The sequence below is a fragment of the Misgurnus anguillicaudatus genome, chromosome 25, assembly GCF_027580225.2.
Source record: "Misgurnus anguillicaudatus chromosome 25, ASM2758022v2, whole genome shotgun sequence".
In the NCBI taxonomy this organism is placed as follows: Eukaryota; Metazoa; Chordata; class Actinopteri; order Cypriniformes; family Cobitidae; genus Misgurnus; species Misgurnus anguillicaudatus.
Window position 1 is genome coordinate 22,087,474 of NC_073361.2, and position 23,926 is coordinate 22,111,399.

Sequence of the window (23,926 nt, forward strand, 5' to 3'; positions counted from 1 at the left end):
TTAAACGAAAAACCAAGCTGCACCCTTTTTTAATTTCAGCTGTCATTCCGAAATAGAATAATGAATGAACGAAAAAGTACACGGACCATACATAAATGTAGATTCTTGAAATCACCTCCCTTGTTTGTTATATTTAATAATGAAATAAAGTACTTCTCAGATGCCCTCTCAAAAATGGAAAAGCGAACTGCAATTAAATTGTATAATATGTTTATATTGTATAACCTGTTTTAAGGTTTTATTTATTTTATTTTCTCATTTATTTTTATTATTATTATTATTATTTTTTTGTATTACTGTGTTTTTTGATTTATTTATGTTGAGCCCACCTCGCTTACAAGACAAATACTGTTGTTTATGCCATTTTGTTGTATGTTGATTTTGTATTCAATAAAAAAAAAAAAAAAAAAAAAAAATGACTGGATTGCGCATAGAACGCTTGACGTAACTGCGTGAGGTGAAGCCAGCGCAGAGTTCGAGCCGCCATCTTGGTATACCCAACCGGCAGAGTGCGTCATTGACTTCCATTCAAAATCATGATCAAAATTTACGCCCTTTACAGCGTATCAGTTACACAAGGTAAATTTTTAGGACATGTGTACGTTAATTATTTGTTAATTCTGGTGTTATTTGCAATGTTTATGTTTTAATCGGGCAGGATAATGGATTTACAAAAAACCGTTGAGGTGAGTGTGTCTGTTGCATTTGTTAATGACACGGGTATAAATAAAGTTTTTTTTGACATTCAGCTACACGGTGACGGTCAGCGTTATTTCTCTAAATAAGTTTAGGTAACTTGTAAGTTTAGATAACATAATTACAAAACTATCAAATTATTGCATGCACATACGGTACAAAGCATGATTATTTATTTAGAATTCAGAATGAGCACGTTTATTGTCATTAATACTAAATATGCTGCGGTCTGTCTGCTGATCTGATACTGTAATGAAGATGAATGTATAATAACTGTTTAAAACGCAAAATGTACAACTTTCAGTAAATAACTATTTACATGCTTTGGACGTTTGTGTTGTAATAATGTACAGGGTAACTTCACATATAAAAACGAAGACGAGTAAAGTGATGTTTTATCATTAAAAACTGACAACGTCCATTGATTTAATAGAACGTTTGGGTATACCAACATGGCGGCGCGGTGGCTTCACAAGTGTGACGTCATGCGCAATCCAGTCATTTATATAGATCAGTGGTTCAAACCCAGGTAACATATAAATAGTGTGTAAGCTACTGATGTGTACTACAGCATCGACCAGCTGTGTAAATCTAAATGAATGTTTAGCCTAAATGAAACATTTGTTCTAACATTTAGTAAATGAAACGCAAGATTCAGGGAATTGTGTTATTGTTTTAATCATTAAAATTATGAGGTAAAAAACAAGCGTTAACCTTAAATAATTACCACAGCTTAACATTAAAACAGTAATCCAAACATCCGTAAATATGACAATATGTTTCTCTCCTGTTAAATCTCATTACCATTAATCTAAGAACAGAGCAGCGCTCGTCATCGACTCCGGCGCGTGTCAACTGACCTCGCGTCGCCATAGCAACAGCAGCCCTCCTAAACAAAGCCGAGAGAAGAAAACAGCGAGAAAGTTTACCAGCATTACTACACTACATTTGTGCTATACTGCTCTTGTAAGCTGCATAAAGGTAAGACGCAGTGCTAAATAATTATTGAGTACGTTACATCCATTTGCGCGTCGCATTATTGTATTGCTTCTACTGTCACACGCTTTATTTAGACTGAAACGAAAAGATCTAGTTAGCGTTTCACTTTGTTTTTACACTCAGCTAATTTCTTTGCTTTTATTTATTATAATCAAGAAAGTTCATGCGTGTATTATTGCGTAAATGCAGTGTAGTGATTGGCACACTGCTGTCTCTGTCTGGTTCCCTAGAGTTTAACCACAAAATCCTATTGATTTCTCTCCATGTCATCTTCTCTCCAGTAGTCTGCTGCTCTCAGATCAAGTGTAAAGCCGACCTGCTGGCAGTTTTGATGTATGTATTTCCTTTGTTTTCCTGTCCTAGGGTTCATTGTTGGTAAGATATAACTAGCACATGAAATAATGTAAAATTAACATTTTACCAGGTAAGCTTAATGATCTTTTCCAGTTGTGTTATGCAGATGTGCAGGGTCAAGCTTATATAGACAATGCAAACCTCTTGAATAAAGTTTACAATAATCTTAGGTCAGGTCACTTGTTTCTTTCACCTTTGGCCTCATTTACACTTTTCACAGATAATATGTAGTTTGACAAAGGCTTGATGGTCGATTGACTATGCTGATGCTAAAGTACATAACATCAAGAAATAATGACCCTTTCAAAGCAACTTAATTGAACATCATCAATTACGCATTTAAAACCTATTTTAAAGCATTTCTAATAAAAACCTATTGAAAGATCTATGCAGAAATATATTTAGGGGTCAGTAAAATGCATATAATCATATGTTCTTGCATTGCTTTTGTCTTTTTGGTTCTAACATAAATCTTTATTTCCTTGACATGTTGTCGCCCATGTTTCAAGAAATCTATCCTGAGATATTTTCACATACTAAGTCATTATGGTCCGTCTGACGGTGCATCTGATCGCTAAATTAAGCAATCACTCAAAAACCAGCAGAAGTGAATCTCTCCAGCAATATCTCAAGAAACTCACCCATCTCAACTTCTCAAACAAAAATATAGAGGATATTGTACGTTGTTTAATTTTTTTTACTGTAGTTTAAATAAATGTACACAATATTAACTTAATATGTTATTGATTATTCTGGTTTTCCCTCTCAAACATATAGGATGATTTGTCAATATGCAGAAACCTCACTGTCCTCTACCTATATGATAACCACATATCACAGATCTGCAATTTGGGATTTGCCTCGAATCTTACACACTTGTACATGCAAAACAACAATATCTCTCACATAGAGAACATCTCATCTCTACACAATCTCTCCAAACTGTAAGTATCTATGGGTCTGTAAACCTTGCATGAAGCATTTAAAACTCACATACTTAAAGGATTAGTCAACTTTCTTTAAAAAATCCAGATAATTTACTCACCACCATGTCATCCAAAATGTTGATGTCTTTCTTTGTTCAGTCGAGAAGAAATTATGTTTTTTGAGGAAAACATTTCAGGATTTTTCTCATTTTAATGGACTTTAATGGACCCCAACAAGTAACAGTTTTAATGCAGTTTAAGGGCCCTATTTTAACGATCTAAGCGCATTGTCTAAAGCGCACAGCGCAACGTCTAAATGGGCGTGTCCGAATCCACTTTTGCTAATTTAACGACGGGAAAAATCGTTTTTGCGCGGAGCGCATGGTCGAAAAGGTTGGTCCTATTGTAATGGGAGTATTTTGGGCGTAACGTGCAGTAAACCAATGAGAGTCACAGCTCTCATTCCCTTTAAAAGCAAGTTGCGCTGGCGCTATGTCTAATCCCTATTTAGATGACGGACTTTGTAAACTGAAAAACTAAGCGGAGGTAGAAGATCCCCAGTTTAAGATTAATGTTAAATAATTGTGTTGTTTTTCCCTTATATTGAAATTGTTATTTTTTTTTATTAAAACCTTTAAAACCCGTTTTCTTTTAGTCATGGAAGTAAAAAGCAGGCTTGTAATTGCTTTAAATGTATGGCTATCCAATATCATCAAAAAATAATTTACAAGTATCTAAGATAAGGTTTGTACTCTAAAAATACTTTATTTGTAACAAACAGGAGATAAAGGAATTACAAACGGCTCTCCTCACGTTTCAGCACTTTGGACAGCGGTTTTTTTAGAAAAAAGTTTTTTTAAGCATTACTTAAAAATGTTTCTCATATCGCCATTTCAACATGTTAATCATATACAATAAATCCGTTAGGTAGTATTAAAAATTTTATTTAAAAACAGTCGCATTTGTTTAAAGCATAGCATTTATTTACATATCAGGCTGCAGGTAAAGCAGCTCTTTGCGCCTTCTAACGTCTCATAATCAGTCCCCATTTATAAATATGTCCAAGAGACTCAATAATAATCTCTTAAATTCAATCCTTTAATCTTCCATATTTAAAAGCATTTTTGTGCTGCTGCGCATTTATGTACTTTGTGATAAGCAAACCCGCGTTGTCCTCCCGTTTATAGGCGCATATTACTAATGCGCTCTTTAAATAACATAAAACACATTGCGCCATTGACTTTAGACTTTAGACCAGGTTTTTGTTGGTCAATGGCGTAGTCTATTTTAGTTGCCTCAAAATAGCAACGCGCCAACAATGCGCCTGAACACACCTCGTTTTTCAGACCAGAACGCCCATGAGCGCAAAGGGGGCGCAAATGCATTTGCTATTTAAACAACGCGGCGCTAAACGTGAAAATTAGGGTGGAAACTAGCGAAAGACAATTGCGTCGCGCATTGCGCTGCATTGCGCCGGGTGTAAGATAGAGCCCTAAAATTGCAGTTTCAATGGACTTCTCGTCTATTTCCGTTCTTGTGACGTGCCAGCGCGACCTCACGTAATTGCAGTGGTAATGCCGTGGAAAGGTCACGTGTTACATATATGAAGCACACATTTGCGGACCATTTTAAACAATAAACTGACACAAAGACATCCGTGACCTCTTGACGTGATGACGTATTGCGTGAGGTCGTGCTGTCGCATCACAGAAGATAGACGAGAAGTTGTGGTTTAAAAGTGCATATTTTTTATTTTTCTTGTCAAAAATGACCATCGTTTCGCTAGATAAGACCCTTATGCCTTGTTTTGGACCGTTTAGAGTCCTTTGAAACAGCTATTTTAAACTGCATTAAAACTGTTATGTGTTGGGGTCCATTAAAGTCCATTAAAATGAAAAAAAAAAACTGGAATGTTTTCCTCAAAAAACATAATTTCTTCTCGACTGAATAAAAAAAGACATACACATTTTTTAATGGCATGGTGGTGAGTAAATTATCTGGATTTTATTTTAAGAAAATGAACTAATCCTTTGAAGCTTGGTCAAGCAACATAAAAGTTGACATAATTCACTTATTTCAATAGAATTGCTGCTCACACTGACATTTAATATCAATATTTTAAACATATAAACACATTAAAACATTTTATCTATTTAATATATCCTAGTCCTGTAGCCTAATTGGTGGAGCATTGCTTTGGCATTGCAAAGGTTGTGGGTTCAATACCAGGGACAAAAGTTTATTTCAATGGAATGAACTATAAATCGCTTTGTATTAAAGTGTCCAAATACATAAATGTAACTTTAAAGGTTAATATTTTCTATTTAAAAAATTATTCTGTATACATGTTAGCATTAATTGCAAAACCTTCTATGTAAGGTTCTTGGGAGGAAACAGCATCACTGTGGTTGAGGGATTAGAGGAGTTGAAAAGCCTGAAAGAGCTGCATGTGGAAGGCCAGAGGCTACCCCATGGAGAAAAGCTGGTCTTTGATCCTCGTTCCATCTCTAGCATTTCGGTAAGTAACTCACTGATACATTTAACATTCAAACCACCTCAGTGCAACTTAACTTACAGAGGGTGTCTTATAATAGCTAATGCGCTCATATTTAGACTGATATATAAAGTGTCCTAAGGCATCTTGTAAGTTTGCTGTCAGATGAGAGGCATAACTACGATGAACCCGACCCACGCACCAAGATCTGTATCAAAGCAGTTCTGTGCAAAATTTGATGAGGGTATAAGAGGGCTCTGTGGCTCCTTACTTGTTTGACAAATGAACTGGGAGGGTTTACCGCCAAGGCTATAGATAAACAAACAGCAAAGCTGGGAATTTTGTTTATTTTGATAATTAATGAAATTGCAAGAGTAAGTCGACAAAATCCCCCCCCTGAAAAAATCCATAAATGCTCTCCTTTTACTAACGCTGTGAAATCTTCATTGATTCGCCATAAGTGGGACTGGTTTTAACTTTAAAGTGTCTAATGATAATATCAAATTTCATCCTTTCAGGAATCTCTCTGCATTTTAAATATCAGCAAAAACAACATTGATCAAATATGGGACTTGGCCCCTCTTATTAAAATTACTCATCTTTTTGCTGCCGATAACCAGCTACAGGACCTACAGGTAAATATGACCTCAGTTGCATTTCCATAGATCTATAAACTAATTTTATAAAATGAATAAAAGTAAGATTTGGCTGTTTTTGTACTATTTCAGTATGACAAAGTGCTATGTTCCCATCAAGTGTGAAATGATTGTTAAGGGAGAAAACTGTTAAAACCTAATCCCATAAATCCTACCAGCAGTCTCCAGACTTACACAGGGTCCGAATTATTCAACAAATCAGCGGGCTGCTCTCCAGGGACAACTTCTGCTGACAATTTAAACAAGCACAAGTTTTCCTCTTTTCTTAGTGAATTGCTTTTCCTCCGTATTACACTCAGTGCCCCTTACAACTTCAGCCTTGTATTAAAAACATTTGAATCATATACCTTCCTTCTACTAAATCTTAAAACTTTTTTGGCCCATTCCAAAGTTTTTGATAAAAAATCTAAATCAAAATATGCACCCCATGTGTCACTAACCATTAAAAAGATCCTAATATGTACTAATACAGTACATTTGGTATCAATATGTACCATTAAGGTATTTAATATAACTTTGAGGTACTAATATGAATTCTGTATATGTACCAGTGACACCTAGGGTAAATATTTTGACAATTTTGTATTGGTCATGGGGTAATTTCCAAACACAGCTTTAGATAAGGTGATAAAAACCTTGACAAGTTGCTTTGTAGTAACTTCGGCCAAAAGCACAAAAGACAATTCTCTCAGCAAGTGCCACTGATAATAGTGATCCATGTGTCAGAGGAAGCTTTCATGTTTAGCAGATATCTTCTTTAATTTATACAACCCCTTTGCCACTATCGATTCAGCGACGACAGCACCCGAAGGATCAATTTCTCCTTTACGCACTTTGGTCCAATTCCATAGGAAACATTATGGATTTTTAAAATAGATTATGACAGGCAGTCAGCCGAGTGACAAATGGGTACTGCAGAAGCTGTTAGTGGCGCGTGGCCAGACAGTGCAGATAGGGATCGAAGCGCTGGTCAAATACAGGTTCATAACTGGCCATCATTAACCCAGTGTGGGGCTGGAAAGAGCCCAGTCAGGAGTGCATTCAGCACTGCTGCGCATGGGAGGGCAATTTGGTGCTGGGCAGTTCCTAGCCAAGCCCTCAGAGTGACAGACCTGACACGATCATTTATCAAAGCCTGAGAGCGCACGGCTCACCGGGGTCCCGCTAGAGCTGATTGCACACGGACTGAAAAGTGGAAGCACTTTATTTGAGACAGGAAGGCGATGAACAATCAGAGCGTGTCCAGAGAGTATTCATATTTCCAGCGTGGATTAATGTGTCCTTAGATAAACATACACATGCTTGAAGACTACTGCCCAGGGGAACTTGTTAGTCATGCGGTCCAAGTGACAGTATTTATTAAAACAAGCTGATTTCTTGTTTACACTTCACCCATTTAAATTTCAGTGGGAATTGTTTTTGTTTTTGTTTTTGCTTGTGGCATTCATGATGCTCTGATCATTTTTACCTGTAAAATTCATCAGTGCAATAAAACTTTTTAGTTTTACTGTATTTTCTCAACACGCAAATACTTAGAGATGGAAACGTTTTAGATAAGATGTTACTCATTTTTGCTTGGGCTACCAATTATTTAATCGTTAATGCCTTTATTTACACTTTCAGGAGTTAGAGACAGTGTTCAGCCAATGGTCTCAACTGCGGTTACTGGATCTAAGTGGAAATCCAGCGTGTCACAAACCTAAATACAGGGATAGACTAATAACTGCCTGCAAAATTTTAGGTGAGAGGATATAGATAATCTGTGCAAAAATAATTTAACCCTTAATAATGTGTCTTTATTTTAGTTCATATTAATATTGTATAATATTTAAAAAATAAATAATATTTATTTTGTAAATCATGTTGGTCGTATATGCATTTTAATTAATTATATAATAATTACAGTTATATAAGACTTTTTGTAGTTGAATTGTGTAACTTCTAATGCGTTGAAATGATAAACTTTATTTCTTATTTTCATGTTTAGAGGACCTTGATGGAAAACAAATAAATGAAATGTCTAGACAGTTTTTAATCAACTGGAAAGCCTCAAGAAAAGCTAAGAAAAAATTAGCCGATCCACAAATCAACAATCCACTCGCAAGTATGAAAATGTGCATTGCTATAACATTTTTTACATTTTGTGCTAATAATGAGAAATCAGTTCAGTATTAATAACTTAGTATATTGTTATGTTACTTAATATACCATATATGTTCTATAGGCTATTACTATTAAAATATGACATTTTATTTCACCAAATGTCTGTCTTGAGTGCAATGTAGATTAACTGCCATATTGTTCTCTTCATCATAGTATTCAATGGTTTTTTTAATATCATTGGATAATAAAAGCCATTATTTATACTGTGCCATTGTATATCATCAATATTTGGTTGAACATGCAATGCACGTCCCATGTGTCACAATCGCCATGTTCCATAAAAAAGATATGTGACTCGCCTTGTTTTCCTTTAGCGGATTTTCACACGGGCCCCCAACATCCCCATGTACACACCAGCTCTCTGGGTAAGCCGTCAGAATCTGGGAGGCCTGGCGTTACATTTTGGACAGAATAATTGAACAACACACAACATTGAAGGAAGGTATGAATAAAAAAATGATTTCTTAAACAGACTTCTATTCCTTAAATAATTTTGGGCTAATGAATGAGGCTGGTTATCTTTTAAATATAGCCTATATATAAGAAGTTTTTTGCTAAAACTGAAAATGCCTAAAACTAAAATAATCTTATACTTGAAAGTTAAGGGAATATATTTCAGATAAATATTGTCAAAGTAAAGCTGCCTAATAGCTGTTTATTAACTTCCATATATTCTGGCTAAATGTATTATGTTTTATTTACCCAACCCATGCAAATAAACATCTGAGGTTAACCAACATGGTTTTAAATAAATCAGCTAAATAGTAGCCTAGTCCAGACATGTTAATTCTACTTAAGCATTAACATGTATTTTTATCATAATTCAGAAAAAATGGTGTATGAGTAATATGAATGATAATGCTGAATGACAGATGTCTTTAGGTGTACGTTATGCAGCTTATAAAATTCAATAACAAACAGATTTGTAGTGATAATTTACAGCAGCATATTTTGACATTATTTTATTTACAGTATTTATTTATTTTGTTTTACTAAAGCCAACCATTAGCCTGCTTAGAAAAACAAAACGTATTTTGATAGGTATTTGTTCAGAAGTTCATTAAATCTTGTTTGTTTAATTTGTTTGTTTATTGTGTAATTGACATATTTTATTGTGTTTACAGGTCATAAGTCTGAATATTTCAATGAGGATTGGAATACTCTCAAAATGTCAGATCAACAGTCACCATCTTAGTCATTTTGCTGTCTCTTTAGTGATGTCAAAAGTCTGTTGTGCACCTTTGGTTCTGTTTAATATTTATCTTAACCACACATACACTTGTCTACACACTTATCTCATCATATATGCACCAAGAATTTTCATAAATACTTTTAAAAAGGTGAGCATTCAGCTTTGCCCACTGTCACATTGTCATTTATAAGAAATTTGGCGTTTTTACATCTCTAAACAGTACTGCATGCACTGCCTAACTTATATATGTGTGTTTGTTATCATTTTCTCTGGAATTTGCTGGTATTTAAAAATGTTCAACAATTTACATTTTAAATCGACACCAGAATGTATTTCCATAAATGCACAATAAATGTTTTATGTTATGTTTTCAAATTCAAAGACAATATTATAGCCTACATGTATTATAAAATGTGTACTTTATTTTTTTCATTCAGACAGTGGGGAAGAAAATAAAATGAATCTAATCAGGAGAGGACACTGAAAAATCTGACATACAGTATATTGTCTCTCTAATAAACACAATTATATAATTAAATTTTAGTTATTTTACATTTTATTTTATTTAAGTAGACAATATAGTTACATGTATTTTATTTTTTTCAATGTTGTCCACAAGAATATTACTGACTGAGATTAAAATAAATTATTCAGAACAAATTGAAGAATTTAATCGCATCATGTTTTAAATAATATATAAATTCAGACACTTAACTGTGAGATTCTTAACCAGTCTATAACTTTATCCATTTAGAATTTACACATTATCCAACGAACTAACAATGGATCGGATTTTTTGTATTATTTTTTTATTTTTTAAACGTACAATTTTAGATATGGTAGAAGGCGCCGAGTAAGTTGATCTGCGTGAATGAAATTTGCGCATATTTGGACGGGTTTAATAACTACACCAGGGTATAACCTCTGAAAGATGTAGAGTAATTAGGCAGAGAAGCTTACTTAACCTCATTTGCTGCTTCATAATTATCGGCCTGGGGGCAATACTGATACTTCATCCTTACAAAAACAATGTTTATTAAGAACAGTCTAAGATATACATGTTATGAATAATTCCATTCATTAATTCTCCCACATCTCCGTTTGGAAAACAGAATGATTAATTTAGGAGTCTCACAAGAATTTCCGCGTGCTTGCCAGTTGATTGCAGTGTTTAGAGTTTATTTATTGGCTATGAACCAGGAATTAGTTGCCGATATCTACAGGTCAAAAAAATAAAACAAATATCATCTCTTTATAAAATAAAACATTATCGACAGCAAGGTGCGTTTTACAAATGCATCTGATCATGACTAGAATTGAAATGACATTTGGCAGCTTCATGAGTGTTGCATTTTTGCACAAAACGTGATTTGTTAAAAAAAAACATCAATATTCACAAAGCAAGACAAAACTGGAAAGATGGAAATTATGGATTCTTGTCTGAACCATACTCTATGCGATTTTTTAAAGTTGTTGCTTATAGTTTACACACAGCAATGTGAACTTGTGGTGGGCTAAAATGCTGCCTCTGGCGTTTGAAAATGTACTGTGCCCTCCTACCGATGTGAACGAAGAGAACAGCGCAAGTTGCCAGAGTGTTAAAGGCTCGTGATTAATTGCACAGGAGTGAAACACTTGTCAGCTCGTTGTGTTGTCCAATAAATTAGAGGCTCGTGAGACTTCACGCACTCATTCAGGTGAGGACCCTGCATGCGCGCGGATATACGTATTTTACCACGACTGCTCATATATATGTTTTTGCAACGGGAAAAGGACTATTATTTTCCTACGTGAGTTTTGCCAAGCAGTGCAACAAGACTCTAAGAGAACAAGTTTTAATGCCTTGACGTGTGTTTTTTAGGACCGCACTTAAACGACAATAGAGGTATGTTTTCAGTAACTTTAAATTGTCTGTTGTACTAAAACTGCATGTTTTACAAATTTTAACTATGAAGAACTGCATGAAATTATTTTATTGAAACCATATGGACTTAAACGTTTTGCTCACTTTATTTTAATTTTTATAAATGAATTAGCATGCATTTATGACATTTTATAATATTCACTTAAATATGTTTTGCCCAAGTGCCATACAGCTTATTAAACACATGCGTTGCTCGACCTGTCATTATCCAGGCTATACAGTCATTTCAATGGTCGGAAGGCAAGCGATCCGTATGGATGCTAATGGTTCTGTGACAGTTATGGATGACAGTCCCGCATCCAGCCCTAACTCTAGCCCCAGTCCTGACACCCTCTCCGCGGAGAGCCGGAGCGCAGAGGCCCTGTCTCGCTCCAGGGTGGTCCCGTCCAGCGCCCTCGCTGCTAGAGGGCGACCCGCGGCAGCCAACGCGGCGCGTGAAAGGAGTCGCGTGCAGACCCTCAGACACGCTTTCCTCGAGCTACAAAGAACATTACCGTCTGTGCCACCGGACACCAAACTCTCCAAACTCGACGTCTTGATATTGGCAACTACATACATAGCACATTTAACGAGAACCTTGCAAGAAGAGGGCATGGAAGAGGGGGACAACACGAAACAAAATGAAGCTTTAAACTCTCTTAAAGGCGATGGTTACTTACATCCTGTGAAAGTAAGTGTTACATTTATTTTTCCATATTGCTATGTAGACATATTTAAGCATGAACGTTCAATTTATGGAAATGCCTTTCAGAATACTTGCCTACACTGTAAAGAATACTTTGATGCCTTAAATTGTTTTTGTTAAATCAGCTAGATTTACAAGTCATGAGATGAGTTGTCAACTTATAAAATATAGTTGAGAAAAGTCAACTTAATTTTATAAGTTATATCAACTCACCTGTAGTTATAACAACTCATCTCGTCAAGATAAATAATGGTAAGTTGAAATGACTTGTAAATCCGAGTTGATTCAACAAAAATTTTAAGGCAGCAAAGCATTTTTTACAGTGCATCATTTTAGTTGGGTCTTGCAGTCTTAAAAATTCAGATTTAAGAATAAAATTGTCCGATTTATAAAAATGTGTAAATTAATAATTATAGGGTCTTTTGTCTTTCAGAAATGGCCAATGCGTTCAAGATTATATGTCGGTGCTACTGGCCAGTTCCTGGGTAACTCAAATGAAAATCAAGGGGCGTCTTCATCGTCATCAAAAACATAAATCTTTGCACATGACTTTTTAATAAATGAAGGTTACAGTTGGACTTTTGGAGAACCCCAAAACAGGAATTTTGATGCACAAATTGTTCAGTTACAGTTTATAAAATTAAACAAGATTGTGGTACGCAGAAAAATACAATTCTGGTTTCACATTGAAAGGAGAATTCTGTCAATGATTACAGTAAACAGTGCCATATTCAGACGAATGGATGTCCATATTAATTTAATTATTCAAATGTAAATAAGATTAAAATATTAAACAAATTGTGTTTTTTCCTGACTAAAAAAATAGGTCAGGATCTTTGTTTAGACTGTTCTCTGCAGTTCTGTACTTGTTGGTTGTACATTGTACTCAGAAATTCCGTGTGTTGCGTTAATGAGCTGTCATGCTTGAACTGTTGGCTATGCACTTTCTGTTACAACATTTGCACTAAAGGCATGTGTGAATAACTTAACATTCGTCATGTGAAGTGGTCTGTCAGAATCACAACAAAATATCATGATCCCTTTTCTTTGGTGTTCCTTTTTTCACGTGAATGGTTGTGTAAATGTGGAATGGACAAAATAAATAAAAAGATTCCTAAAATTTCAATGGTCTCAAAATTATTATTTTTAATTGGCCTATTATTTTACCTAAACTAAACACTTCACAATTTAATGGCAATACTGGGTGTGTTCTTACAAAAACTTTAATTATCTGAAATTATCTGAGTGCAGAATAGGTATTTCACATACAGTAAATGAGGCATGTCTTGACGATTATTATGTTTTTTTACATAATCTAATGCGTTGGAATTAAAAAGTCTTATAGCTCATGCAGTTGACAGTAAAAACGTTAAAACGTGTAACTAAAAGATTCTGGCAAGTACTGTCAAATTAAACTTTTAGTTATGCCCCTTTTGCTCATTTAAAAACAGAAGTTCTGTGAATTCCAGATTTATTATTTTTTAGCCTACATTTTTTTATATATATTTCTGCCTTTCTCAAATGTATTTTTCTTGTGTTTATTTTAATAAATAAAGTAGCTTATAATAATAAAATAAGGTAGCCTACAGAGATCGTAGCCTACAACATCAATAATTTATTTGATACACGTGTGCACTTTTATTAAAACCATAACATAACCGTCCTTTAAATTTTATTGTGTTGTAGTGTTTTATACATAAATGTGTAAATAACAATATATTTAAGCAAAACACATAATGCGTATTATCCTTATCACAGTACAGTAGCTTTATCAGCGCACTCACGTTTGCTTCGAGTGAATTGCGCATGTGCTCACACGAGGAAGTTCCCTTTAAAAGTAAAGTGCGCATGCGCCGCTTCCCTTTTCCTCTCCAAGCGGGTTTGACGCGGGTGTGCGCTACAAGTTGTACATCGAGGTAAACATATATTTCGTTTAATATGGGTATTGATCGCATTTAAATAACGTTTTCACCCGAAATATGGGTACTTCTGTAGTGATATGTGATGACATCGTGTGAAATCAGAATCTCGTTTGCTAAAGCTAGTGCAGACCTCTAGGTTTGGCCACGTGCGTGTTGCACAGATCGAGAATAATGTTGTAACTTGCACAAATTCATTTAAATCCGCAACTTTACTCCCATAATTTATTATGTGCAAGTCGGTTTAGCTATTAAAACCGATTTTAAGGTTTTTGCACTAACCGGTGATTTTTCTTTTAGTCATGAGTCATTCGGTTTCTATTTTAAAGCAATGATGCTTGTTTTAAGCCATGTTATTGTGTTTTTTTACTACTTCTTAAATCGGTTTCCGAAATTGTAATGGCTCTGAGTGATCATCAATAGTGTATATTGTCAAGGTGAGCTTTTCTGCGCAAATTCACGTGATTTGAGATCATGTTGTAATCATGACGCATCCTAGAAAGAGTTTTCGGTATCCCAGGAGGACCGCTATAAATCATTTTGTCAGTTGGGTGTCCCAGTTCCAATGATAAATTGCCCCTTTGCCATTTACTCTGCTGTTGGTAGGACTGTGCTCTGTCCGGGATAGGTCTGCTGTCCCCTGTGTGGCCTTCCTAGTTTAGGAATGGGCTTATGTGACCTGGATCGGGTAATCAGGGCATTGATTCACTGGAGGTGCTGTGGTCTTGGTAAAGGTCCTGACCTTGAGTTGAACTAGCATTGTCCAGGTTTTTGTGCTGGTGTGGGATGGTCTACTCTTAAGCTGTGTTACATATGCCCTTTGACCTCTAGTTCATCAGTCATCTTTTTGAGTCATTTATTGGCTCTTCCCTCAGTGCTCTTTATACAAGGCAGCACAAAATCAATAGACTAAACACAAGATGGGGTAATTAATGACAATTTTTCAGGGGGGCTGTCTGTTACATCTATATCATAATTTTTACCCACAGATGTACGAGATGATGTTTATCACAGACATTGAAGAGGACAATTTTAAAGGTAACACGCTAAAAATTTTTTAAAAGATGTATTCAAAACATGATTTAGAAGCAGAATTGTCTTGTGGGTTCTTGGTACCAGGAATTCTGCCTGTTGCAATGATGATTTTCATAACTTTGCCGTTTACCCATCAGACCAGATTGGGTTGTTGACACTGTGACTATCTGAAGCAACAGCAGAGTTGTTGACTGTCCTACAACTTAATTTAGGATTGTGTGCTTATGTTTTTATTCTGTTTTTCCTTTATCAGATCAAAGTATTGCTGCTGGAGAAGGGTAACATGAGAATGACATCTTGAGGAATAAGGAAATTAGATTTTTGGATCTATAATATACTGTATGTATTTGTTGACCCAGTCTGTGAAAACCCTGTTAAAGTTTTGTTTTATATACAAAAGCATCCTCCATAATGTAAAAAACATTGTGAAAATATTACCTTGATAACTTGAATATTTACTAAGATTAAAGTAAAATCAGTGATAGAGCATCAATGTTTAATTTCTATCTCAAAATAAGATTTAGACTTTAGCCTGGATTTCACAGTCAGGGTCACACTGAAGTAGGGATGCACCGAATCCAGTTTTTTTGGGTTCGGCCAAAACTAAATACCGAATCCTACTCGCATCCTTATTAAAACTATTTTGACAATTACCATAAGCCTATGCATAATGAAAGCGATGCGGTGTGATGCGCTAGTTTTTTTCCAGGTGCGTCCACGAAATGTGAACTGCCCCTAAGGGTGCTGACGTGGGGAAAAAATTCTTATCTCCACGTCAGCACCAAATGTGTGTAAACAACGGCCACGTGACGTCGACCAGCGTAGCGCAAGCCTAGGGTTCGGTTCGGTGGAAAAAAATCTAAGATTCGCCTGAACCCCGTCAAAAAGCCCAGTATTTGGTCGATTCCTGGATTCGGTGCATAACTACACTGAAGTGCCCTTTTTTTTACAGAATAAGTTTAGTTTCAAAATGTTTGTTGCAATGATGAATTCCACATTTATGCCGTTTACCCATCAGACCAAATTGGGTTGTTGACACTGTTACTATCTGAAGCAACAGCAGAGTTGTTGACAATCTCGTAAATCATTTAGGATTTAATGCTAATGCGTTTATTTTGTTTCTTTCATCAGGTTGAAGTAATGCCATTGGAAAAGGATGTTAAAAGAATGACATCTTAAAAAAATATGGTAACTTTTTTGCTATTTAAAATTGTCTTTATGAATTTGTCTTTACTGTATCTATTGAATCAGATTCTGTTGATATTGTAGTTCTGAACAAAATGAAGTACCACATTTTTATTATGTAACTATACAGTTGTTTCAAAATGCTTGTTGCAATGATGAATTTCACATTTATGCCGTTTACCCATCAGACCAAACTGGGTTGTTGACACTGTTACTATCTGAAGCAACAGCAGATTTTTGTTAAATGTCCTTGTAGCTCATTTAGGAGTAACTGCTAATGTGTATTCTGTTTTCCTTCATCAGATCAATGTATTGCCACTGGGGAAGCGTCATGACGTGAGAATGGCATTTTAAGGAATAAGGTACATTTCTTTGCAAGACATTAATAAAAAAAAATTTAAGTTTATCCATGAAACCAGATTTTGTAAAAATGGCACCCTAAATTGTCACAATGTATTTTTTTTAAATGCTTGTTGCGATGATGAATTGCACATTTTTACGCCGTTTACCCATCAGACCAGATTGGGTTGTTGACACTGTGATTATCTGAAGCAACAGCAGAGTAGCCGACTGCTTGGTAGCCCATTTAAAAAAAAAATATTTTGTTACTAATGCATTTATCTTCTAATCTTAAGTCTATCAAAGTCAAGTGTTTCCATTGGAGACTGTTGACATGAGGGTTGCAACCTCACAAAGGTTGGTAATGTTTTAACTTGTTGCTTAATGTTTTTTTGTTTTTTGAAGCTGTTGATTCTGTAACTTTTTGGTTAACTTGGAAATGATCATTTATACAAAATGTAGTTGAATATTTTGCATTCATCACATTATGCTATGATGAATCACATTTTTGCCGTTTACCCATCAGACTAAATTTAGGGTGCTGAATCTGTAAATCTGAGCATTTTTTATTTTATTTTAAGTTGTACGAAGCTTAAATGCATATTTTGCGTAATAAAATTGAACTTCTATTTGTTTAGGTTGTGATGCAACAGTGCAATTGGATGGATCTGTGGATTACTGATCACTTGAAAGACCTTTTCATCCTGTTACCACACTTGAAATGAAAGTCAATGCAGTACATAGTTGACACTAAAATGACTGGCAGTGTACAAATCAAAATAAGAATGTAGTACCTTGATCCTATTCCTCCACAATGTAGGTTGCATAGGTGTGCACAAAATGCAAGATCTGTTTGCGTAAATCTTCCAAGGCAACATCCCGGCAGTGCAGGGAATCCAGGTCATGGAGAGCACAAGGAAACACTGCTTCGGGTGGAAAAGCAAGCGTAGAGGCCCCTGCGTTCCCAAGACACATTTTCTTATTCCCAAACAATCATGCATTCAATGTAACAGGATCTTGACTTTAAACTTGTAATTGTGCTATGAAAATAAACAAATTTAATAAATTAATTACAAACACTCTTTTTGTACGTACTTATTCTTTTAGAAGTTGTACTGTATTGATTGTTAACTTTTATAAAGTAATTGTGGAAACGAACCATGTTTTAGGGTGACTGAACCTTCACACAGCAGTACTGCGATGACTGCATCTTCCTCTAAAACTCGTGTTCTCAGGCTGAGTTTAGCATGGGCTTGAGCCAGAGAAATCCTGCCAGGACCAGTAAATAAATTAGATTCATTCAATATAAAATGTTAGCAAATCTATGCTGATATGGAGAGTGTATATATATATATTTTCAAAATTAAAGGTATTGCGGAGGATTTTCTATTTCCGGGTGGATCATCAAGACTATCGGTCCTCCTATTTGTCAATCAGGAGTGTTGCGCAATTGCATTTTTTTTTTAAAAAAAGTGAAGGCGGTTCTTTTCTAAAGTTCAAGAAAATCCTCCGCTACACCTTTAACTAATTTTGTCATTAGAGAAACGTACTCTCCTACGTAACAGTATACATTTATCTAACTATAATCATGCTTTGGTTAAAAAAAGATGCTCTGTGGGTGCAGACTGATTGTACTCCTCATGTTGTGTTTGGGTTATTTTGTCCTGGAGAGAATTCTCTTTTTACCAAAAATGATTAGTAGTTGCATTGGACTGAAATTTAGTAACTTTGCAAGGATAACAACCTTTCAAATGTGTTGCTTTGTAATTAAACTTGTGGTGTTCCAGAAAGATAATGGCTTAAAAAAAGCACAATTATAACCAAATATTGTGTTCAATTTTTGTCAACTTGTTACATTTCATTTAGCACTGGGTTTTTTTGTGTTTAACTCCTTAATCGGAGGCCTCATTGATCTGGTCTTGGGCACCTCAGTTTTTATAAAAACATCAAATGCTCTTTTCACTGAAATACTGTAGTGCATAAGCTTAAAACCAGTTGTAACTTATTGAACATATTTATCAAAGCCTAAATCCAATATTTGAAGATAACATCTAGTGATGGCACAACCAGTGATATGTAGTTAGTTATTCTGGTTTGTCCTATGTGACTGCTCCCTCTAGTGGTACAGTATGGCAGAACTGGTGGTGATCAATCATTTAAAAGCTAAATCAAATGTATGTTGACTTTGCAGTACTTACAGCAGTTTTATAGAAGTGACTGAAACAGAGGAGCGTGTTGTTGAGTCTGATCGAACCCTGCGACTAGCCATGTAATAGCCATGGATCATCTGCTCTGCCTCGGGACTCATTTCCACCTTCAAGTCTCTTGCTTGAGCCAAGAACTAAAGATAAAGGCTTTGCCATCAGCAAGTGCTGCCTATATTCATGTAACTACATCAAACAACCTATTACTGAATGCATAACAGCTAAAATATAATTAATACATTAGTCAACCTCATCGTAGTCTTGTGTAGTAAATTGCATGCATGCTGGATAAAGGGGCTCTCCTGGGGAGATGGCCTGCCGTAGGGTGTGCACCGTCATGGACAGGAGCAGAGGATCTACGCTCATTTCTCGACACTGCACTAGGAGATCGAATCTCTCTGCGAGCTGACGGGGAACTGAGCCCATTTCCTACATTTATTGTAAATATCTGTCATTAGAGGATTAACAAATGTGGTAAAACAATAAAATCTATTGATTGAGAACGCAATAGGGAAATGAAAATAATTGTCAATACAATTTTGAGTAACTGAAGTACAATTGACACAAACAAGCATAAGGAACTCTCCTAAAATAGATTGCATTGTCTATGGTTCCTGTTCCAAAATACAAAAAGAGGTGGGGTCATCTGCTAAGCGTTCCAGCATTCCTTATACATGTAATCATGGACTATTTGTAGGTATAATTCTAAAAATAAAACTCCTAATTGTTCTCTAAATAAAAGCCAAGTTTTTTATATAACAAGATCGGTAACCTACCGCAGCACCCAGCACTGCATTATCGCATTTATCTCTTCTCTTGGAGGGGGAGGCAGGATCAGCTAGTGCCCAGAAGTTACACTGGATAGGAAAGGAGATCTGCTGGTCTACATCATCACCATACTTTTTCCCAGGAATGAAAACAGACACAGTTCTGCTTTCAAGAGCTGCAGATAATAGAGAAACAACGCATAAAAGCCATCTAGGTTTGTTTACACATGAGTCCATTATAATATCATGTGCCTTAGTGGCACATTTCTGTGTCTATTATGCACCAGACTGAAGCACATCCATCTTGTCTCTCTTGTAGCACATCAGGTCTCCCAGAAAACAGACTCCTCCAGTTGCCAGCAGAGCTGAACCTGCATGAATGTTGGCAGTATCTGCTCCATGTTCATCTTTAGATAGAGATGCCAACAGCTCTCCTGTAGGTGCGTGCAGAATGCCACGTGAAGATAAGGGGAGGCTGTATCTCATCAGCCTGAAGGAATAGAAAATATGTTGACACTTTTGTTATCATTAGGACAAATCATTGATGACCGCCATTTAAAAGCAAAAGGGACTGACCTGTCAATGATCAATGTGTCGCTAGTAAGAGCAAGCACATCCAGGTGGTTGGTAGCATCTGAATTATCTTCACTTTGCACCAGGCTGAGTAGTAACCCCAGTTTCAATGTGTTGTACAATCCAGGTGGAATCACAGGAGAACCAAATGAGTTGGCTACGACTGCAGCGAACCTCCATGGGGAACAGGCCGATGCAGCCAGCAGATTCTGAAAGTTGTTGCTAACCAGACAGGGGCCTGTGAACGAGATATAGGAAAAATTACTTTGACATGTTGAGTACATGATTTGTTGTTTTGATGACATCACAATAACAAGATCTTACGTTTGAGGGTCCATGGTTGGACACTGCAAGCTTCTGCACTCCATGTTATATTGGGCCACTGGTGCACATGAGCTGGAATCCCCACAACTCGGTACAGATGTCCAATTTTCATGGAGTTACATAGTTCATCTAATTACATTTGGAAAAACAAAACAATGACAGTTGTTATTTGAGAAACATACTCACCACCTATATGGCTGCCAAGAGAAACACTGGTGGCTTTTTTAAACAATGATTCCACTATGAGTTACCTAATGAGTGTACCTTACATTTATTAACATGTATGTTCAGTAACTGGAGCCTGGTGTATTGAATTCCAGACTAATATTAGGTCAACAGCATATGCTAATATAGTCCAGAGAATCTATGACCTCTCATGCTGGATAACTGAAAAACGTTATTGAAGGAGACGGGAACACTCAATCAAACACTTAAGTACACTGTGATTGGATGTGTTTCACCAGTTTATTTATTTTGGCATCATGCTTTTTAAGGAAACTGGGTTAATCAGGGATAAAAACCCACAAGCCAACTGGATTACATATTAATGGATCATTTAAAGGTAAAGATTACATCCAATACCATGAGAAGAAAAGAGAAACATTTAGGATATGAAACAATCCTACCTCTTAGAAAAAGGGTGACAGATTGATATCTCAAGGAGGCAACATCGTGGACTCCCAAAACATCCACTGCTCTTACATGAATGAGCTCAACAAGCTGTTTATCTGTATATAATTAAATATCTTTTATGCATTCTTTACTCATTTTGTTTTACATTTTTTATTTTATATAACTAATACATTTTCATATATATAAATTGTATTTTGTTTTATTATTGTAGCCTTACCTCCTAATACCCGAGACTTAACATCTTCTTTAAGTGGTGAGGAGCAGAGAAAGCAAATAAAATCACTTCTTACCGTAGCTGACTCTGTGGCACCAGGTACATGAACTCTAATGTGTTGATACCCTTTGGACAAATTGTCAGATTGGATAAGTTACAGAGAAAGCCCATATATAGAAAACCTAAAATATGAATTCTGTTACCTACCTCTTGAGCAAGGGCATTTCTCTTCTGAGCAAAGAAATCTGGCCCCTTGTGTGTATTTGGTGACACGTGTCATGGCAATTACAAGGCCCTCCAAAGCCAAAGGTCTCATTGGACCATACCCACGGGGAAACTCAGAGAGACCCAAACAGTAATTTGGAAAAGGTGGCAAGTGTGTTGGCTTTAAAACAACATTAACCTAAAAAAGTGTATTTGCTTGATGAATTTTAGTCGTGAAGTAGTGAAATATGCATATATTAAAACTACAATGCTGTTACATACCTGGTTTTCTGTGTCTATGTGATCAATAAGTGATAGTGTTTTTATGGCCAGAAAACAAACCTGAAAAACAGCCAATTTACTTTTGTTTAAAACACAAGGTACAAAATACAAAATACAAAATTTAAGTGTTGCTAATTGTTGAAGTACAAGTGCTATTTTCTTTAAATCATTTGTTCACATTTTTAAGTCGAGAACTTTGTTGACTTTGGAAAAGAAACTCCTAAATATAAAGGGATCTTTGCAGTGATGCCATGAACCTTTTTCTCTTTTTGTTCACTGAATAACATTTTAAAACCATTTCTTTCTTAACATTTCTATGTCTTTTAAAGTTTTTTCCAAAACAAAGTGACTCAAACTGGGGCCCACGAGATTGTGCTCTATGACATTTTATAAAATACATTAATTCATCATAAATTCTGTGTAATTAAACCTATAAAAAAGGCTATTAACCAACAACACTATAATTGTTATACATTATACACTGTATAACTTAATGTTTTGTTTAATTCCAACTTTTAAGTTTGAGGGGCATAAAGGGATGCACCGTACAGGGCACATTTTTTTGTGATGTGACACTGAATCTGAAACAGCACATTGTACTTTCTGCATCTATCATCAACGTATTTATTAGTTATACAGTGGAAATTAGTAGAAATGTGAATATTTGGTTAGCATGCTGATTTACAGTGTGTGCCCCTAAATTTTCTGGTTGCACCCCTAATATTTTCAGTTGGGGGCCACTGTGCTCCTATAATGCAAAAAGTTAGTCTGGAGCCCTGACCGTACACAAGGGGGGCCACACTGCAAAAAAGTTTGAGACTCTCTCAGGACCATACAGCCCAAAAAAGAACCTTTAAGACCCTTTATTTTTAAGAGTGTAAATTGTTGGGGGAGGCGGTGAGCATTTTGTACAGACTTGTTTAGGAAACTCACTGATTGAAAGAGTGAAGTTGCTTTAAGAGGGTTGTGCAGTATACAGTCTCCTAGTGTGGCGTCCAGTTCAAGTACATCTGAGGGATTTACATCAAAGCTGAAGCGATACACTGCCTGCATCTGCTGTGCACCTAAAACACATGTTTAATTTACCCTCTTATAAAGATATGCGTGTTTTATTCCCTGATGAAAAACCCAAAACCATCACAGAAATTGTATAGAATTTGTTGGTTGCAATGGGAATTATAGCTGTTTTAATAAAAAAGTATTGTTGATGTTGAGATAAGCCACAGAACACACTAAAAAATCTAACTGGTTTTAAACATGATAGTTCATAATTTTTAATGAAAAACCATATAATTTGAATTGTTTTCTTAGCAGATTTTATAAAAGCTGCTTTGTGTTGTTTTTCCCTATTGAAAAATCCAGCTAAGACCAGCATAAGCTGGTGAGCTGGTTTTAGCTGGACTCCCAGATTGGTTTTAGCTGGTTTTGCGGGTGTAGCAAGCTGGACTAGATGTGTTTTGGTCACTTTTTAAGTTGGTCTAGCTGTGTTTTGGACACTTTATAAGCTGGTCTATGGACTTAGCTGACCCACCACCTTGACCAGCTTTGCCAGTCTGGGAGGACCAGCTTAACCAGCTACAAGCTTGTCTTAGCTGAATATTTATAAGTAACGTTATGGTTGTCTTCGCAGGGCATAATAATACCAATTTAATTAAATGTCGCACATTAACATGCTTAGCTGGCAATTTTTACAAAAATAATGTAAATCAATAGTGAAATTTAATACGTTGGTGTTTATAGGCTACAAGTGTAAGAGAAACGGAGGGTCACCGGTTGCTGTCTCGCGAGCATCTTTTCACTGAGGTAAATGTATAAGCTAAATAAATATAATAAAGCAAATAAACAAACCTTTAATTGCGTTACAGTCTTCTATAAGTTTACGGAGTCCACCACTTCTGTCTAAATATATTATTATCGATTCTTTCAGAGAAAGTAAACTGTCCATTTCTTAACAGCGTAACTGTTACCGTTCAATCCTTGCAACAGAGCGGGAAACGCGCGCCCACGAGCTCGAGCCTTTAGAAGATACATCACACGCGCAATTAACGATAATTAAATGATTGTATGGCGTCTAATTTCATAATTTAAAGAATTTATTTAAATATAATGGTCTGCTTTTTCATTGTTTTATTTTTTTGCAGACATAGGAATATTTTGT

At 35.8% G+C, this 23,926-nt stretch overlaps 3 protein-coding genes and 1 long non-coding RNA gene across 11 annotated transcripts; 3 read left to right on the top strand and 1 right to left on the bottom strand.

The window, feature by feature from the left end:
• Positions 1-1,365: 1,365 nt before the first annotated feature.
• On the bottom strand, positions 1,366-23,773 carry mcmdc2 (minichromosome maintenance domain containing 2). Of its 2 annotated transcripts, XM_055181443.2 has the most exons (15): positions 23,617-23,773; positions 22,702-22,832; positions 21,769-21,828; positions 21,490-21,685; positions 21,286-21,408; positions 21,062-21,163; positions 20,436-20,564; positions 20,115-20,349; positions 19,823-20,028; positions 19,548-19,714; positions 19,021-19,200; positions 18,766-18,908; positions 17,727-17,836; positions 17,362-17,523; positions 1,366-1,585 (listed from the first exon to the last, which is right to left on the bottom strand). In XM_055181443.2, exons 1-14 carry the CDS (start codon positions 23,711-23,713, stop codon positions 17,369-17,371), a joined length of 2,034 nt encoding a protein of 677 aa, XP_055037418.2. In that variant the 5' UTR covers positions 23,714-23,773; the 3' UTR covers positions 1,366-1,585; positions 17,362-17,368. The 2 variants fall into 2 exon arrangements, with proteins under 2 accessions (XP_055037418.2, XP_055037417.2); XM_055181442.2 differs by lacking the exon at positions 1,366-1,585 and having other exon boundaries at positions 17,361-17,523.
• Positions 1,540-9,551, top strand: ppp1r42 (protein phosphatase 1, regulatory subunit 42). Of its 6 annotated transcripts, XR_012368047.1 has the most exons (11): positions 1,540-1,677; positions 1,977-2,028; positions 2,559-2,727; positions 2,827-2,993; positions 5,355-5,493; positions 5,988-6,104; positions 7,749-7,866; positions 8,113-8,229; positions 8,603-8,730; positions 9,287-9,317; positions 9,413-9,519. XR_012368047.1 is itself a non-coding variant. In XM_055181446.2 (10 exons), the coding sequence occupies exons 3-9, from the start codon at positions 2,596-2,598 to the stop codon at positions 8,701-8,703; spliced, it is 891 nt and encodes a 296-aa protein (XP_055037421.2). In that variant the 5' UTR covers positions 1,540-1,677; positions 1,977-2,028; positions 2,559-2,595; the 3' UTR covers positions 8,704-8,730; positions 9,413-9,551. The 6 variants fall into 6 exon arrangements, 5 of the variants coding, with proteins under 5 accessions (XP_055037421.2, XP_055037422.2, XP_055037424.2 ...); XM_055181446.2 differs by lacking the exon at positions 9,287-9,317 and having other exon boundaries at positions 9,413-9,551; XM_055181447.2 differs by lacking the exon at positions 9,287-9,317 and having other exon boundaries at positions 1,552-1,677; positions 1,994-2,028; positions 9,413-9,551.
• Positions 10,255-13,215, top strand: tcf24 (transcription factor 24). Of its 2 annotated transcripts, XM_055181452.2 has the most exons (3): positions 10,255-11,365; positions 11,617-12,074; positions 12,523-13,215. In XM_055181452.2, the coding sequence occupies exons 2-3, from the start codon at positions 11,634-11,636 to the stop codon at positions 12,622-12,624; spliced, it is 543 nt and encodes a 180-aa protein (XP_055037427.1). In that variant the 5' UTR covers positions 10,255-11,365; positions 11,617-11,633; the 3' UTR covers positions 12,625-13,215. The 2 variants fall into 2 exon arrangements, with proteins under 2 accessions (XP_055037427.1, XP_073719941.1); XM_073863840.1 differs by lacking the exon at positions 10,255-11,365 and having other exon boundaries at positions 11,416-12,074.
• On the top strand, positions 16,169-17,638 carry LOC129425490 (uncharacterized). The gene is made up of 4 exons (XR_008638148.2): positions 16,169-16,231; positions 16,532-16,590; positions 16,864-16,924; positions 17,206-17,638. It is a non-coding gene; the product is annotated as an uncharacterized lncRNA (long non-coding RNA).
• Positions 23,774-23,926: the final 153 nt, after the last annotated feature.

What these genes read in the sequence shown, in the direction of transcription:
- ppp1r42 (XM_055181446.2), top strand. Translation starts at nt 2,596, where the DNA reads ATGGTCCGTCTGACGGTGCATCTGATCGCTAAATTAAGCAATCACTCA. An exon ending in GTTCCATCTCTAGCATTTCG is followed by an intron (nt 5,494 to 5,987) that starts GTAAGTAACTCA and finishes TCATCCTTTCAG; the next exon opens with GAATCTCTCTGCATTTTAAA. An exon ending in AATCAACAATCCACTCGCAA is followed by an intron (nt 8,230 to 8,602) that starts GTATGAAAATGT and finishes GTTTTCCTTTAG; the next exon opens with CGGATTTTCACACGGGCCCC.
- tcf24 (XM_073863840.1), top strand. Translation starts at nt 11,526, where the DNA reads ATGACATTTTATAATATTCACTTAAATATGTTTTGCCCAAGTGCCATA. An exon ending in GTTACTTACATCCTGTGAAA is followed by an intron (nt 12,075 to 12,522) that starts GTAAGTGTTACA and finishes TTTGTCTTTCAG; the next exon opens with AAATGGCCAATGCGTTCAAG.
- mcmdc2 (XM_055181443.2), bottom strand. Translation starts at nt 23,713, where the DNA reads ATGGACAGTTTACTTTCTCTGAAAGAATCGATAATAATATATTTAGAC. An exon ending in TGTCACCCTTTTTCTAAGAG is followed by an intron (nt 20,565 to 21,061) that starts GTAGGATTGTTT and finishes AAATGTAATTAG; the next exon opens with ATGAACTATGTAACTCCATG. An exon ending in TTCAGTCACCCTAAAACATG is followed by an intron (nt 17,524 to 17,726) that starts GTTCGTTTCCAC and finishes TTGGGAACGCAG; the next exon opens with GGGCCTCTACGCTTGCTTTT.